This window comes from Pelodiscus sinensis, chromosome 24, assembly GCF_049634645.1.
Source record: "Pelodiscus sinensis isolate JC-2024 chromosome 24, ASM4963464v1, whole genome shotgun sequence".
In the NCBI taxonomy this organism is placed as follows: Eukaryota; Metazoa; Chordata; order Testudines; family Trionychidae; genus Pelodiscus; species Pelodiscus sinensis.
The window spans coordinates 5,161,354-5,177,568 of NC_134734.1; the positions used below are offsets into that span (position 1 = coordinate 5,161,354).

Sequence of the window (16,215 nt, forward strand, 5' to 3'; positions counted from 1 at the left end):
GCGTAGGTCCGATAGGGAGGGAGGCCGGGAGGGGGCGTAGGTCCGATAGGGAAGGAGGCCGGGAGGGGGCGTAGGTCCGATAGGGAGGGAGGCCGGGAGGGGGCGTAGGTCCGATAGGGAGGGAGGCCGGGAGGGGGCGTAGGTCCGATAGGGAAGGAGGCCGGGAGGGGGCGTAGGTCCGATAGGGAGGGAGGCCGGGAGGGGGCGTAGGTCCGATAGGGAGGGAGGCCGGGAGGGGGCGTAGGTCCGATAGGGAGGGAGGCCGGGAGGGGGCGTAGGTCCGATAGGGAGGGAGGCCGGGAGGGGGCGTAGGTCCGATAGGGAGGGAGGCCGGGAGGGGGCGTAGGTCCGATAGGGAAGGAGGCCGGGAGGGGGCGTAGGTCCGATAGGGAGGGAGGCCGGGAGGGGGCGTAGGTCCGATAGGGAGGGAGGCCGGGAGGGGGCGTAGGTCCGATAGGGAGGGAGGTCGGGAGGGGGCGTAGGTCCGATAGGGAGGGAGGCCGGGAGGGGGCGTAGGTCCGATAGGGAGGGAGGCCGGGAGGGGGCGTAGGTCCGATAGGGAAGGAGGCCGGGAGGGGGCGTAGGTCCGATAGGGAGGGAGGCCGGGAGGGGGCGTAGGTCCGATAGGGAAGGAGGCCGGGAGGGGGCGTAGGTCCGATAGGGAGGGAGGCCGGGAGGGGGCGTAGGTCCGATAGGGAGGGAGGCCGGGAGGGGGCGTAGGTCCGATAGGGAAGGAGGCCGGGAGGGGGCGTAGGTCCGATAGGGAGGGAGGCCGGGAGGGGGCGTAGGTCCGATAGGGAGGGAGGCCGGGAGGGGGCGTAGGTCCGATGGAGCGGGCAGAAGCCAGGGGTTCAGGTTCTGATGCTGGATAGCCCCTACTTTGCTTTCCTGCCCCCAATATCTCACCTCCATCCAGCTGAGGACAGGGCCACAGTTAATGTTGCTGTCCACAATGGCAGAGAGCTTCTCCAAGTACTGCCGCAGCATCATCACCAGCATCTAGGGGGAGCGGCTGGGTCAGGGCCTGGCAATCACCCTCTCGTGCCACAGCAACAGCTCCCCAGGCACTGAGATGCAGCCAGCTCTGGGTCAGGGCACCCAGGAACAGCTGCACATAACACCTCCCAGGGACAGCTCAGCCAGTGCTGAGATGCAGCCAGCTCTGGGGTGGGACAGCCGGGAACAGCCCTGCCCCGCGTTGCCCCCGTGGCCCACCTCAGCCTGTCCCCGGGCCTGGCAGGGCGGTGGCAGCTCGGGCAGCTGGGAGAAGCGGCGGTCGAAGATGCAGCAGTGCAGGTGCCCGTCCAGCGTGCAGAACTCCTCGTAGCTGCGGTGCACGGGCCACGTCTTGCCCTGCGTGGGGAGGAGGTGTCAGCTGAGGTTCTGGGGAGCGTGGGGAGGAGCTGGGCAGCTGAGGACGGAGTGGGAGTAGAGCAGAGGTCTAATGGAGGAAAGCGGGGAGCAGTGGGACAGCTCGGGGGTGTCACTGTGGGGCAGGGGGAGGGCCAGGGGGCAGGTGTGGGGGCAAAGGGGGGCATGGCTGGCAAGGAGGGCCCCAGGCCAGGAATGCGGGGATTGACAAGGGGGGGCTGGGGTGGGAACTGGGGGGCCGTGAAAGGGGGGGGCACTCACCTGACAGGTGACCTGGACGATGAAGAGCGGCTCTCCGTCCCCCAGGGTCCCAGCCATCCCTTCCCCTTGCTCCGAGGCCAGCAGGAGCTGTGGGTGCACAGGCAATGAGATGGGGTGTCCTTGCGGGACCCAGGCGTCCGGGGGCACCACTTGGTGCAGGCTCAGCCCAGATCCCGTGAACGTCTCCCACCCCCATCCAAGGAGAGAACCCAGTCCCCTAACCCAACTCCAAGCCACCCACTGCTGGCGTGGCCCCACGCCCTGCCCCAGCCAGGTGTCCGGGTGCCCCCAGCTCCGGCACTCGGGAAAGACCCCTCGCTGGACCCAGGCATCCGGGTGATCAGTCTCCCTTGCCCAGAAAGGACGAGCGGCACCTGGGAACACCTGGACAGGACCCAGGAGTCCGGAAGGTGAGGTCCCTGCGGGGGGACGAGAAGAAATCCAGGAGAAGGGCTCCATGGAGAGGGGGGAAGGGCTCCAGAGAGGGGGGGGACCAGGGATGCGGAAGGAGGTTCCCGGGGGGGGAGGGGAGAGATGGTGAGTGCTCACCTGGATGTGTCCAAAGTCCACGGCCTCATAGTGGAAGTGGGCGCACTCAGCCAGCTTGGGGAAATGGGCTCGGGTGATGGACAGCCTGGGGGGAAAGCAGGACACCCCAGTGTGTCCCCCACAGCACCCCACGGTGTCCCACTCCCTTGTACCCTCTGTACCTCCCACAGCACCCCACGGTGTCCCACTCCCTCTGGTGCCCCACAGCACCCCATGGTGTCCCACCCCCGCTGTACCTCCCACAGCACCCCACGGTGTCCCACTCCCTCTGGTGCCCCACAGCACCCCATGGTGTCCCACCCCCGCTGTACCTCCCACAGCACTCCACGGTGTCCCACTCCCTCTGGTGCCCCACAGCACCCCATGGTGTCCCACCCCCGCTGTACCTCCCACAGCACCCCACGGTGTCCCACTCCCTCTGGTGCCCCACAGCACCCCATGGTGTCCCACCCCCGCTGTACCTCCCACAGCACCCCATGGTGTCCCACTCCCTCTGTACCCTCTGAACCTCCCACAGCACGCTCTGTACCTCCCACAGCACCCCACGGTGTCCCACCCCCGCTGTAGCCCCACAGCACCCCACGGTGTCCCACTCCCTCTGTACCCTCTGAACCTCCCACAGCACGCTCTGTACCTCCCACAGCACCCCACGGTGTCCCACCCCCGCTGTAGCCCCACAGCACCCCACAGTGTCCCACTCCCTCTGTACCGTCTGAACCTCCCACAGCACGCTCTGTACCTCCCACAGCACCCCACGGTGTCCCACCCCCTCTGTAGCCCCACAGTGTCCTACCCCCGCTGTACCTCCCACAGCACCCCATGGTGTCCCACCCCTGCTGTGCCCTCCACTGCACCAAGTACCCTGATCCCCTGCTGAATCACGTGGCACTAGGAACCCTGATCCATCGTACCTCCCATGGCACCTCCGACCCCCTGCCGTATCCCACGCAGCCAGGGTACCCTATGCCCTCCTGGTACCCCCAAAACCAGTTACCTCCCACTGTGCTGCAGGCCCTGGGACAGGAACAGGGACAGGGACAGGGACAGGGACAGGGGAGCCTGATGAATCCCTAATGGGCCCTGCAGAGCAGAGACCTGACCATGGGAGAGAGGTAGGGCCGGGCAGGGAAGCAAGGAGGGGCTGGAACAGCTGCCCCAGGAGAGTCAAAGGCCCCACACAGCTCAGCCTGGGAAGGAGCTGACAGGGGAGGCCAGACAGCTCTCAAAGCCTGTCTGAGGTGGGGGGAGTGATGGGGGGGTACTTTGCCCCTTCGCCAAGCCCACGGGCAGGTAAGGAACAGGCAGCAGGGCTAAGATGGAAGGAAGAGCTCTGGCACCCAGCGAGCAGGCAGCCTGTGGAACTCCCTGCCACAGGATGGGGGGGCCACAGTGTAGCAGGTGCAACAGAGACAGAGCTGAGTGTTGGAGGTGGGACATCAATGGCTGTGAGCTGCCTCCGTGCTCTGAACAGCCCTGCTCTCTTCCTCGGGCCCCCATTCTGACCATAAGGCCGCCCCAGCCTGGCTGCTCTTAGGGTTGAGCTTAGTACAGGGGCATTCCCGTGGTACCCCCGCTCCCCGTGCTACCCCACCCAGCATGGGTGCCCACCCGCCATGCCATCCCACACAACCTGGGGAGCCCACCTCCCACACTACCCCGCACAGTACGGGGCGCCTGCCCCCCATGCTACCCCGCGGCACCCGCCCCCACACTACCCTGCACAGCCCGGGTGCCCGCCCTGTCTCCACACAGCACAGGGTGCCCACTCGCCATGTTACCTCTTCTGCCTCAACTGTACCCCAACGCCCAGAGAACCAATCCCTGTTCCTCTGTACCACAGCCGGGGACTACAACCCCCCAAATCCATCCCCCTCCACTGTCCCCCAGCCCTCATCTGGGGGCACAGGGCTACACCTATATCCAGCCAGCCAGTGTACAGCACCCTTGATACCCAATTGGGTAACAGCCACATGCCTCTGTGGTCCTGGGACCCCAACACTCAGACACCCCAGGGCCTCCCTCTCCCCCCATATCCCAGCCTGGAACCCCCTCCACACACACAGACCCCCCATATCCCAGCCTGGAACCCCCTCCACACACACAGACCCCCCCATCCCAGCCTGGAACCCCCTCCACACACACAGACCCCCCATATCCCAGCCTGGAACCCCTCCACACACACAGACCCCCCATATCCCAGCCTGGAACCCCTCCACACACACAGACCCCCCATATCCCAGCCTGGAACCCCCTCCACACACACAGACCCCCCCATCCCAGCCTGGAACCCCCTCCACACACACAGACCCCCCATATCCCAGCCTGGAACCCCTCCACACACACAGACCCCCCATATCCCAGCCTGGAACCCCTCCACACACACAGACCCCCCATATCCCAGCCTGGAACCCCTCCACACACACAGACCCCCCATATCCCAGCCTGGAACCCCCTCCACACACACAGACCCCCTATATCCCAGCCTGGAACCCCCTCCACACACACAGACCCCCCATATCCCAGCCTGGAACCCCTCCACACACACAGACCCCCCATATCCCACCCTGATGCTCCTGCACACAGGACCCCCCCCCCCCGCTATATTCCAGCCTTGGAACCCCCACACTCAGTTCTGGCAGGTCCTGCCCCCAAGCTATGGCCCAGCCCAGGTATTTGAGGACATTGACCTTTCTATTGTGTCCTTCTACCTGGACTCCCATGGGGCAGGTGCCCAGGAGAGGGGAGCCTGGGGTCAGAGCTCCCTGCCCATGGGGACCCCTGCAGAGAACCCAGGCCAGACCCACATGCTGCCCTACTCACCACTGGGGGTGGCCTTGCTGTGACAACGCAGCCACCCCATCGCAGAGCAGGGTCCCCAGCTTACCTCTTGGAGCCTTTGCCCTTGACACTGGTAGTTGTGTTCCCCAGGGGGCGGAGCGGCCCATCCCCCGTTCCATCCAGACTGTCCGTGCTGCGGGCCTGCGGGGACAAACCAGACAGCTGTCAGCTCCAATATACCAACTTCCAAAAGGAGCCCAAAGCATTCCCCTGGTGCGAGATGCTGCATGGGGACAGTGTGGAGATGCAGCCAGCTCTGGGAAAGGCAGCTGGGGAGCAGCCACACATAACGCTGCACAGGGATAGTGTGGAGATGCAGCCAGCTCTGGGGCAAGGCAGCCGGGGAGCAGCCGCACATAATGCTGCACAGGGATAGTGCGGAGATGCAGCCAGCTCTGGGGCAAAGCAGCCGGGGAGCAGCCGCACATAATGCTGCACAGGGATAGTGCGGAGATGCAGCCAGCTCTGGGGAAAGGCAGCTGGGGAGCAGCCACAGGTAACGCTGCACAGGGACAGTGCGGAGATGCAGCCAGCTCTGGGGCGAGGCAGCCGGGGAACAGCTGTACGTAACGCTGCACAGGGACAGTGCAGAGATGCAGCCAGCTCTGGGGAAAGGCAGCTGGGGAGCAGCCGCATATAATGCTGCACAGGGACAGCTCACCAGGCACTGACATGCTGCCCCCCCCCCCAAGAGGTAGCTGCACCTTTGCCCTGAGCCATCCAGTCCTGTTCTCTCCCCATGCTGTGTAATCCCATCCCCTCTGGCTTTAGCAGCCTGCAGAGCAACAATCTCCATGGATCAGGTTTCCCCATCAATAATTCACACCTGCTTAGATGCTTCTTCCAGTGACCCCATCCCTCCCTGCAGCCCCTGATTTGCACCTTGAATATCCCCAGCCTCCCCATCCTGGCACTGCCCACAGAGGCTGTGGGATTGCTGGGAAAAGGGGCAGCTCCCCTCCTATGCCCTGGGGACAGATTTGGAGGCAGGACTTTATCAAGGGGATGGGAGGGAGAGAGGGAGCCCATGTGGGGGGTTGATGGCCCAGGCCCAGGGAGCCCCGAACAAACTGCACCCAAACCTGGGGTGGGATCTGACCTGGTGCCCCCTAGAGGGGCAAGGCCCCTAGCCCCTGCCCTGGGACTGGATCTGACCTGGTGCCCCCTAGAAGGCCCAGGCTCCCAGCCTCATACCCTGCCCTGGGGCGGGATAGGAGGGCTTCTCCGCACTGTCTGTTGCGTGTAGGTTCTAGTTACTGAGGGGCGGGGACAGACAGACCCTAATGGCCTCAGAACCACACCAGGCCCCTGAACTGCACCAGCTCCTCTCAGGGCGGGATGGCTGGAAGAGGAGCGGAGTGGGGGTTGCCATGGAGGAAGGGGGAGACAAGTCGGGAGGGGGGGCAGAGCTAGAACAGATCATATGTGGAGGAGGGAGAAAGAAAACAAAGGGTGGGAGGGACACATGCTCCCCCCACGCACCTTCCCTGCCCCACCAATATCTCACCCCCAAGCAACTGATCCCCACAAACACCTGCCATATCCCCGCTCCCTCGCTTCCTCCCTTCCCCCACAAGGGGCCGTATAGGAGACAGCCCCCCCTCACCTCCACGTGGGGGGTGCTACAGCATGTGGGGGGTTACATAACAGCTTCTTGCAATGGCCCAGTTCCTCGCACAGGGACCCAGGAAAAATATAAGATGCCCCCCCACAACCCAGATCCCTTCCCTCGCAACCCAGTTGCCCCCCAAATTCCATCCCCCAGCTCAGCTGCCCCTCTTTTCTCCCACCTCATACCTAGCTGCCCTCGGGGAGCTGCTCCCCCATAATCCACCCCCAGCTTAGTTGGCCCCCTTATAACCTACAGCAATAGTTGGGACTTCTCCCCATAGCTCTAGTGTTCCCCCACTTTCCTAACTAGTTGCATCATTTGGGGCTAAGGAGCTCAATATCCCCCACAGAGACCTTCATTTCTTTTGCAAAAATGGGGTGCACAACCCTTCCACCTCATGGGGGTCTAAGACTGGGGTGAATCCCCCAAATGCATCTTATTATGCCAAATAATTCCAGGCAGAAAGATGCCAAGACCCCAAAATACAAAACATGACAGTTGATGACAGTTGGCAAAATTATAGTCGCCCCAAATAAAAACTGAGGAGGGAAAAAGGCACCCCAAAATACCTACAGTGTGGGAGTGGGACTGCAACTCTGAGCATTTCTGGGGATGATTCCCCTGCCCCCAAAAGCAGATTCTGAGGTGTGGGGATGTTGGAACTGGGGTTCCCTGCAAAATCGCCCCGTACAGAAAGGGGCAGGGTGCCCACTGTGGGGGTGGGGATCCCCCACAATCTTCATAGTTAGGGAGACGTTTGGGGAGAAGACACCCCTAAAAATCCATAGTCCCTCCCCACTTGGGGAGGCCCTGAAGGGGGATTAAGGTGCATGGGAGGGAACCTTAAATATATAAAGAGACGGGGGGGGGGTGCTAAGGAACAGGTGCATGGGGGTGCATTGGCGCCCGGGCCAGCCGGGAAGGGGGCTGCATTTTGGGGTGGGGAGAAGCAAATGTGGGGGCACGACCCAAGGGGGACCCCCCGCCAGCCCAGACACTCCCCACTTACCACCATTGTGTCTCCGGTCCGCTAGGAGGAGCCGGGGGCGGAGGCGGGGGCCGGAGCCATGCGGAGGGGGGCGGCATCTAGGGGGGGCAGGACCCCATCGGCAGCCCCCGGGAGGGGCGGCCAGCTCCCCACGGCCAGAGGCGAGAGAGGCACAATGGCACACACCGGAGAGCAGCCGGGCTGGGAGCCGCGGAGCGGGGGAAGGAGCCGGGCGGAGGGAGGGGGCGTGGGGGTGGGGACGGAAGGAGCCAGACAGACGGACGGAGGGAGGGGCGTGGGGGGGCGGTGACAGACAGACGGACGGGGGGGTCTCGCTCTCCGGCAGCCCCCCGTCCCCCCGGGGAAGGACTGACCGGGAAAGGCCCCTGGGGCAGAGGGGGCGAGATACTGGGGTGCCCCCCGGCCCACCCCGGGGACAGGTCCGAGGGGGCGTCCCGCGGGTGGGGGGCTAGAAGGCGCCCCCCGCCTCCGCGCCCGGTGGTACGTTCCCATTGAGATGCAAACGGGCAGAGGCACAATGGGCCGGGCGCCAGCAGCTGGGCACCCGCACAAAGGGGCTTCTGTTAGCCCGGCCGGCGCCCCCCCCCCCCGAGAACCCAGGCGTCCCGGCTCCGTCCCCCCCCCCCCCCCCCCCGCGAGGGAACCCAGGCGTCCCGGCTCCGTCCCGTCCCCCCCCGAGAACCCAGGCGTCCCGGCTCCGTCCCCCCCCCCCCCCGCGAGGGAACCCAGGCGTCCCGGCTCCGTCCCGTCCCCCCCGAGAACCCAGGCGTCCCGGCTCCGTCCCCCCCGCGAGGGAACCCAGGCGTCCCGGCTCCGTCCCCCCCGCGAGGGAACCCAGGCGTCCCGGCTCCGTCCCCCCCCCCGCGAGAACCCAGGCGTCCCGGCTCCGTCCCCCCCCCCGCGAGAACCCAGGCGTCCCGGCTCGTCCCCCCCCCCGCGAGAACCCAGGCGTCCCGGCTCCGTTCCCCCCGCGAGGGAACCCAGGCGTCCCGGCTCCGTCCCCCCCCCCGCGAGAACCCAGGCGTCCCGGCTCCGTCCCCCCCCCCGCGAGAACCCAGGCGTCCCGGCTCCGTCCCCCCCCCCGCGAGAACCCAGGCGTCCCGGCTCCGTCCCCCCCGCGAGGGAACCCAGGCGTCCCGGCTCCGTCCCCCCCCCCGCGAGAACCCAGGCGTCCCGGCTCCGTCCCCCCCGCGAGGGAACCCAGGCGTCCCGGCTCCGTCCCCCCCCCCCCCCCGCGAGGGAACCCAGGCGTCCCGGCTCCGTCCCGTCCCCCCCGAGAACCCAGGCGTCCCGGCTCCGTCCCCCCCGCGAGGGAACCCAGGCGTCCCGGCTCCGTCCCCCCCGCGAGGGAACCCAGGCGTCCCGGCTCCGTCCCCCCCCCCGCGAGAACCCAGGCGTCCCGGCTCCGTCCCCCCCCCCGCGAGAACCCAGGCGTCCCGGCTCGTCCCCCCCCCCGCGAGAACCCAGGCGTCCCGGCTCCGTTCCCCCCGCGAGGGAACCCAGGCGTCCCGGCTCCGTCCCCCCCCCCGCGAGAACCCAGGCGTCCCGGCTCCGTCCCCCCCCCGCGAGAACCCAGGCGTCCCGGCTCCGTCCCCCCCGCGAGGGAACCCAGGCGTCCCGGCTCCGTCCCCCCCCGCGAGGGAACCCAGGCGTCCCGGCTCCGTCCCCCCCCCCGCGAGAACCCAGGCGTCCCGGCTCCGTCCCCCCCGCGAGGGAACCCAGGTGTCCCGGCTCCGTCCCCCCCCCGCGAGAACCCAGGCGTCCCGGCTCCGTCCCCCCCGCGAGGGAACCCAGGCGTCCCGGCTCCGTCCCCCCCGCGAGGGAACCCAGGCGTCCCGGCTCCGTCCCCCCCGCGAGGGAACCCAGGCGTCCCGGCTCGTCCCCCCCCGCGAGAACCCAGGCGTCCCGGCTCCGTCCCCCCCCCCCGCGAGAACCCAGGCGTCCCGGCTCCGTCCCCCCCCCCCGCGAGGGAACCCAGGCGTCCCGGCTCCGTCCCCCCCCCCGCGAGGGAACCCAGGCGTCCCGGCTCCGTCCCCCCCCGCGAGAACCCAGGCGTCCCGGCTCCCCCTCCCCCCCTCCGCGAGGGAACCCAGGCGTCCCGGCTCCGTCCCCCCCCCCCCCCCGCCGCCACCGGGAGTCCCAGAGCCCTGTTAGGGTGGGTCTCCCTGGAGATGTGGGGTGCCCCATGTCACGGTGTGGGCAGGCGTCTTCCCAGCTCAGGGCACAGCAGTAACCGGCCCTTCCCCTCCAGACTGACCCCTGGCTCCCACCGGCATGTGGGTCAGGACAGGGGTCATTACAGGAGGGTGTGGGGGTGTCAGTCCAGGGCATTCGGCGTGGGGAGGGGACTTCAGAAGTGCAGGCAGGAGACTTCATGGGGGGAGGGTTTGGGGCATAAGGGACAGTGGGGGGTGATTAGGGTGAAGGTGGGGGAGGGGAGCAAGGGATGGGCATGGCCCAGGTTTTCCACATAGGGCTGTGGGTTGGGGTCTGTGGCTGTGTGTGATGGGTGGAGGGTATGGGGGGGTTGGGGGAGCTGTGCTGGGTAAAGGGGGATTGTGTGAGCCAGCTGAGGGAGTCCCTGCCACCACTGCTGGGGGATGGGCCTGCTTTGTGTGTGTTGGGGGGGGACTGTCTGGGAGGACTCCTTGGGAGGGGGGTTGCATATCTGGGTGAAGGCAGAGAATTTGGGGGGCTGTATGTTGGAGGTAGGTGGAGATCAGGGAGCAGGCAGTTCCCACCCCCACCCCAGCATTTGCTGTGCCCTCCCTGACCCTGGGAGGTGTTGAGTTTCCTTTCTGCTCCCTACCATGGAGAGGGAGCGCAGGCGGGGCATCCACTTGGGATGGCTGTTGTCCATTGAGGAGAATCGGCGCAGCACATGGGGCTCCATGATGGGGGGGCTGGAAACCCTGAGCCAGGGAGTGGAGAGAGGGGGTTAGTGGTGTGGTCCAGATGTGACCAGAATTCCTGCCACATGGGGATACTAGTGAACCACCCCCCTGTGGCCTCATGTGTGGCTGTTCCTGACTGACCTGTCCCAGAGGTGGCTGCCCCTCAGCACCGGGCAGGTTGTGTCTGTGCAGTGTTATGTGTGGCTGTTCCCAGCTGAAGGCCCCACCCCCCCAGAGGTGGCTGCACGTCAGTGTTGGGTGAGCATCTCCAGAGGTCCAAGCTGCCTGGATCAGATCTGGTTGCTCCTCCTGCAGATGCTGCTTCTGCTTCCTGCTGGCTGTCCTGTTTGGAAACCACAGCAGGAAGTGGCTGGGGGCCAAACACTGAGCTGAGAGTGAGGAGGATGGGGAGGGGGGAGGCTGACAAGCCTGTGCTCATGGCGGAGATCCCCATGTGCACACTCACAAGCCCCATGCCAGTGCCTCCATATCGTGCATGCTGGCGTGGATCCTGTGCACCTACCGCCCTGGGCACACACCTGTGCCCTGCGCATGAGGCTAGTCTTCCCCCACTGTGCACCTCCCCACCCCCAGGCCTTTTTCACTGGGCCCCTGCACAGCTGTCCTCTTTATCGGTATTCCAGCACTGCTGGCTACACCACTGGCTCACCCAGCGCTGAGACGTAGTCACCCCTGAGGCAGGGCAGCCAGATGTAATGCTACCAGGGATGGCTCACCCAGAGAAGAGATGCAGCCACCTCTGGGGTGTAGCAGCTGGAGAAGAGCCGCCCAGCCGCACCACAGTGGGGCCAGCCTGACTGCAAGGGGAGCGCCCCCCTGCATCGATCTGTCACTCTGCTCCCTGTAGTCCCTGGCTGCGCTGGAGGCTTCCCAGCTGTCAGCTCAGCACAGGGCCAGCCCTGGCTGGCGGGAGACTTGCTGATCAGGGCCAGGCCAGCAGCTCTGTGGGGCTCTGCCAGGTGCGTCCATGGGTCAATCCCACGGTCATGGGTGCTGCAGCCTCTGGGCCAAGCTCGGAGATAGGTCAGAGGGCAGCACCTCCTGGCACAAGCTGGATCAAGGCCAGTGCCACCTGAAGAAAGGCCCCAGTCCCACGGCTGGCTGCCAGATTCTCAGCTGAGGGCTGCTCTGTCGCCTACAGTGTGGTCTTTGGCTTGGCTGGGCCCATGTCCCGCAGCCCCTCAGCTTACCCAGGCCGCTACAGTGTCTGGCCTGAGTGGTTGGGATAGAGGCTGCCTGGGTCTGCCCTGGAGGGAGCTACCCTGTCCCTCATGATCTACAAAGCCCAGTGCCCCCATATTCCTGACACCCATTGGCTGGGGAGCAAGACCATGTCTCTGACAAGGACCCAGACAGGAATGAGGGGGGCAGGCCCTGTGTAAAATGTGGGGTGCTGTAGCACCCCCAGTTCCCATGCCCATGGACCTTGGCTGCAGCAGTTGCAAAGACTGGGGGGGGGGGGGGGGGGCAGAAGGAAGAGAGGCAGAGGGGGAAGGGTGGGAAAGGAGAGCACAAAACACACTTCCCCTGCTCAGGGCCTGCTGCCAGCTGGGGTGGGGCTTTCCCAGGAGGATGGGGGAGGAAGGATCCCTGCATGGGGAGGGGCTGGGGCCCAGCGAGTGACAGATCCACGGGGCGGGGGCACAGTCCCCACAGCAGGGAGCAGCACACAGAGCTGGGCTCCCTCCAATATTCCCTCTAGTCTTTTCCATCCACGTGCAGATTTTTTTCATCTGTGGAACAAATGTTGTTATATGCACCAAGGCATTGTGTGACTGTGCACCACACAGACCTAGCTGGGGGCACTCTGCTGGGCTGCACAGTATTGGAATCTCTCCTGAGTTGCCACACAAGTGCTCAGCTTACAGGGAACCCTGCTCCTCCCCAGCATGGATGGGGGGGAGGGGTTTGCAGTGTTCACCCTCCCTCCCACACCGTGACAGCAGTGGTCTAGGGAACCAAGAAACTGCAGCAGGACCCAGAGCTGCCAGGCAGGCAGCTGGGGTGGGGGCTGGACAGACCCCTGGCTGGGGGCATGGACAAATGGGGGAGAGGAATGGAGGGGGGGGAATGGGGAGGGTAGATCGGTTCACAGGACAGGGTGGAGCAGTGGGAAGATGGGGGGACATGTAAGGGGCAGGGTAGATCAGTGGGCAGCTGCACCCACCTGATGCAAACAGCGCCTGGCCACCCATCGCTGCCCCTGGAGTGGAGGCGGGTACCTACGCTGTCATGGCAAGCACGCTGGTTGGCGCAGCAGCAGCAAGTGGCCATCAGCCATTAACCAGGCACTTTGCACTTGGTCTCTCTGAACTTCCGCTGGTGTCTCCCTGGCTGCTTTGTGGGTTTGCTCAGGCCACTCGGGTTCCAAACCCTGCCCCCCAAAGCGCTGGTGCCCCACCCGGCTAGTGCAGGCCAGACGCCTCACGCCTGCTCACTCTGCCCTTGGCCCCGAACCCAGAGCCAGGCCTGATCCTCCCACTTACTGCCGCCACCCACATTGCCCCTGGGCATGGGCCCAGTCCCCAGCACACACCTCAGGCTGCACAGCCCCAGGAGCCCTCCAGCAGCCTCACTGAAGGGGAGATCGCTCCTGTCTGATTTCCACCCCCACCCCCCGAGGCTGGGGCCCTGTCAGAGGAGCGGGTCAGGGTCCAGATTTGTTCTGGACAAACCCATGTGCCCCAGCAGGTCACATCTCATCTCCCCCCCGCTGGGGCCTAACAAGGGGAGTGCTGGGTCTCAGGAGGAGACCTAGGAGCTCCTGGGTTGTCCCTGGGCACTATAAGTGCAGCGATTCCCTTTGCAGACCTTGGGGCCAATCCCCTCCCCCCCAGAGATGGAGGGGCTCTACAGAGAGGGGACCTGTGTGTGGGGCAGGGGGTAGGATGGATGGATAGGTGGGCGGAGGGGTACATGGGGAAGGAGTGGGTGGCAGAATGAATGGAGGGACGTGGGGGAGGGTTGGCTGGAGGGGTGCAAAAGGTTGTGTAGAGAGGGGCAGAAGGCTGGCCAGATGGCAGGCAGAGCCCCAGAGCAAGGGGCCAAAGGGGAGGTGAAGGGGCAGGAGGCCAGGCAGGCACAGCCCCGGGGCAGACAGCGCAAAGGGGTGCAGGTGACAGCCCAGACAAGCGGGGAGCAGCCAGGAAGCGACGGCGAGGGAGGGACCCCTTTGAACAATTGCGTCAGGATCCCTTGGACTCAGGTGGTGTTTCCGCCCCCTGGGGACTCTGCAGTTGGCGCTGCCCAGCATATGGGACCCAGGCCCCCAGTGAGATCCCCCAGGCCCAAGCAGTGCAGCCCCCCTACCTGTGGGGGCTCAGCGCCCGTGTCCAGGAGTGCCGGGGGCTCCAGCATGGGGCCTGAGGGCTCTGGCGAGCTATGACTCTGAGCTGCCTCAGTCCGCCCTGTGCAGGAAGTTGGAACCCACAGGCTAGCCCACATTTTCGTGCTGCGAAAAGGGGAAGTCGAGCTGCTGATGGGTTCCTCCCGGGCTGCCTGCAGGGAGCCGCCCCAGACACCCTACATGCTGCAGGCAATGGCAGCACCAGCTGGGGATGTTCAATAGTGGTTGGGAAGCGAAGCAAGTAGGTGATGGAATGGCTGTGGACTCCTCAATCCGTCCATAAGGGGCTCACTGCAGCTCTGCTTCAGAAAGGGAAGAACCGCCAGGCTCTTACTGCATTTCAAAAGCAGAGCCACAGCGTCTGGCACCCTGCTCACGCCCCTTCTCTGCTGCGCCTCTGCCCCCAGAGATGGTGCTGTGGGCTTTTAAGCCAGCTCCTGCTCCTCCCCCTTGCTGCCTCTGATACAGCAAGTGGGAGGGAACCCACCAGTCGAGTAGTGACTCAATTACCTGCTAAGCCTAGACTTATTGGGTAGTGGACCAATTGCTTACATCTCTAGTGCCAGCACAATGGCCCTGAGCCGCCCTGGGGCCAGTCCCACCAGTTAGAACACCAATGGGGACTGCACGTCAGGATTGGGGGGCACTGGCAGGACTGGTGGGGTGAGTCTGGGGTGGCAAGGGGCTATGAGTTGGGGAGGCACTGGCAGAGAAGGCAGGCTGGGAAAACAGAAGACTGCGGGTTGGGATGGAAGCATTGGCAGCATGCAGGGGAAGGTGTCTGGGATAACAGAGGGCTATGGGATGGGATTGGGGGAATTGGCAGGGGAGGGAGTCTGGGATAACGAGGCTGTGGGATGAGATTGGGGGCACTGGTAGGGTGGGGGGAAAGGAGGCTGGAATAACAAAGGGCTATGGGATGAGATTGGGAGCACTGGTAGGGGAGGGAGTGTGGAATAACGGGGCTATGGGATGAGATGGGGGCACTGGTGGGGGAGAGAGTGTGGAATAACGGGGCTGTGGGATGAGATGGGGGCACTGCTGGGGGAGGCAGTCTGGGATAACGGGGCTGTGGGACAGGATTGGGGGCACTTGCATGGAGTGGGGGAGGGAGGCTAGGACATCAGGGAGCTGTGACAAGATAGGGGGCACTTGCAGGCAGGGGGAAGGAGGCTGGAATAACAAAGGGCTATGGGATGAGATTGGGAGCACTGGTAGGGGAGGGAGTGTGGAATAACGGGGCTGTGGGATGAGATGGGGGCACTGGTGGGGGAGGCAGTCTGGGATAACGGGGCTGTGGGACAGGATTGGGGGCACTTGCATGGAGTGGGGGAGGGAGGCTAGGACATCAGGGAGCTGTGACAAGATAGGGGGCACTTGCAGGCAGGGGGAAGGAGGCTGGAATAACAAAGGGCTATGGGATGAGATTGGGAGCACTGGTAGGGGAGGGAGTGTGGAATAACGGGGCTGTGGGACAAGATTGGGGGCACTGGCAAGCAGGGGGAAGGAGGCTCAGATGGCAGGGGGCTGTGGGATGGGATTGTGGTCACTGGCAGAGCAGGGGGAGGAAGGCTGGAAGCCGTGGGGCTGGGAATTGCCCCCACTTCCTCCCCAGTGTTGCTGGCTCCTATTTCCTGTTTGCAGGCCACTGGGGTGAAGCACTGGAAGCCTAATTTAGCCTCCAGCTCACGCTCACTCACTTCCTGATCAAGGGCTGAGCCAGGCCCAGCCCAGAGTGTTGGGGGCAGGGCTCACTCTGCTGGACTGGGGCAGCAGAGAATCCCCCTCTCCTGCCAGAGGGACAGGGTACAGGACACAGTGAGGTGGGTGCACAGGTACACAGGCTGCTCCCCAGCAGAGGTCAGTGTTGCCCACTAGCCAGTTCCCCCAGCAGCACGGCCCTGGCAGGATGCGGTTGCCATGGGCAGGGGACAGGAAGTGGGGCCCCTGGCTCTGCAGTGTCCTGTGGGGTGGGCAGCACACAGACGTCCATTGAGCACTGGTCACACAAAGGGCTGATTATGAGGGGCTGAGGGAGCCAGGAGCTGGCACTCACCAGCCTGACATGGGCGCTGGCTCCAGGCCAGGGAGAGCCAGAGTGGGGTAGGCTGCGGGGTCTGGATAGGGCACCAGGCTGCCTCACCTGGGGGCAGGACAGGGTGAGGCATGGGGCTTTCACAGTAGGGAGCACGAGCTCTTCAGGGGGCAAAATGCCTAAAGGGGAAAGGCCCCAGACCCCTTTCCCTGCCCTCCAGAACCCACCCGCTAGGCCCCCGCATCATATCACAGAACTGGCAGCAGCGAGCCCAGCCTG

The 16,215-nt window shown here is 65.0% G+C and overlaps 1 protein-coding gene across 5 annotated transcripts in view; it reads right to left on the minus strand.

The window, feature by feature from the left end:
* Window positions 1–15,629, minus strand: part of ARHGAP33 (Rho GTPase activating protein 33) — a 41,794-nt gene extending 26,165 nt beyond the window's left edge. The window contains exons 1-8 of one of the 5 annotated variants that reach the window (XM_075906955.1): window positions 13,865–15,629; window positions 10,676–10,877; window positions 10,450–10,552; window positions 5,066–5,160; window positions 2,182–2,266; window positions 1,633–1,719; window positions 1,216–1,353; window positions 907–999 (exon numbers count right to left, since the gene is read on the minus strand). In XM_075906955.1, coding sequence (XP_075763070.1) covers window positions 907–999; window positions 1,216–1,353; window positions 1,633–1,719; window positions 2,182–2,266; window positions 5,066–5,160; window positions 10,450–10,533 — 582 coding nt within the window. In that variant the 5' untranslated portion in view covers window positions 10,534–10,552; window positions 10,676–10,877; window positions 13,865–15,629. Of the gene's footprint in view, window positions 1–906; window positions 1,000–1,215; window positions 1,354–1,632; window positions 2,052–2,181; window positions 2,267–5,065; window positions 5,161–7,640; window positions 8,226–10,449; window positions 10,553–10,675; window positions 10,878–13,864 lie in introns of those variants that run through there. The other 4 variants (XM_075906954.1, XM_075906953.1, XM_075906957.1 and 1 more) reach the window with 4 other exon arrangements.
* Between the last annotated feature and the right edge of the window lie 586 nt (window positions 15,630–16,215).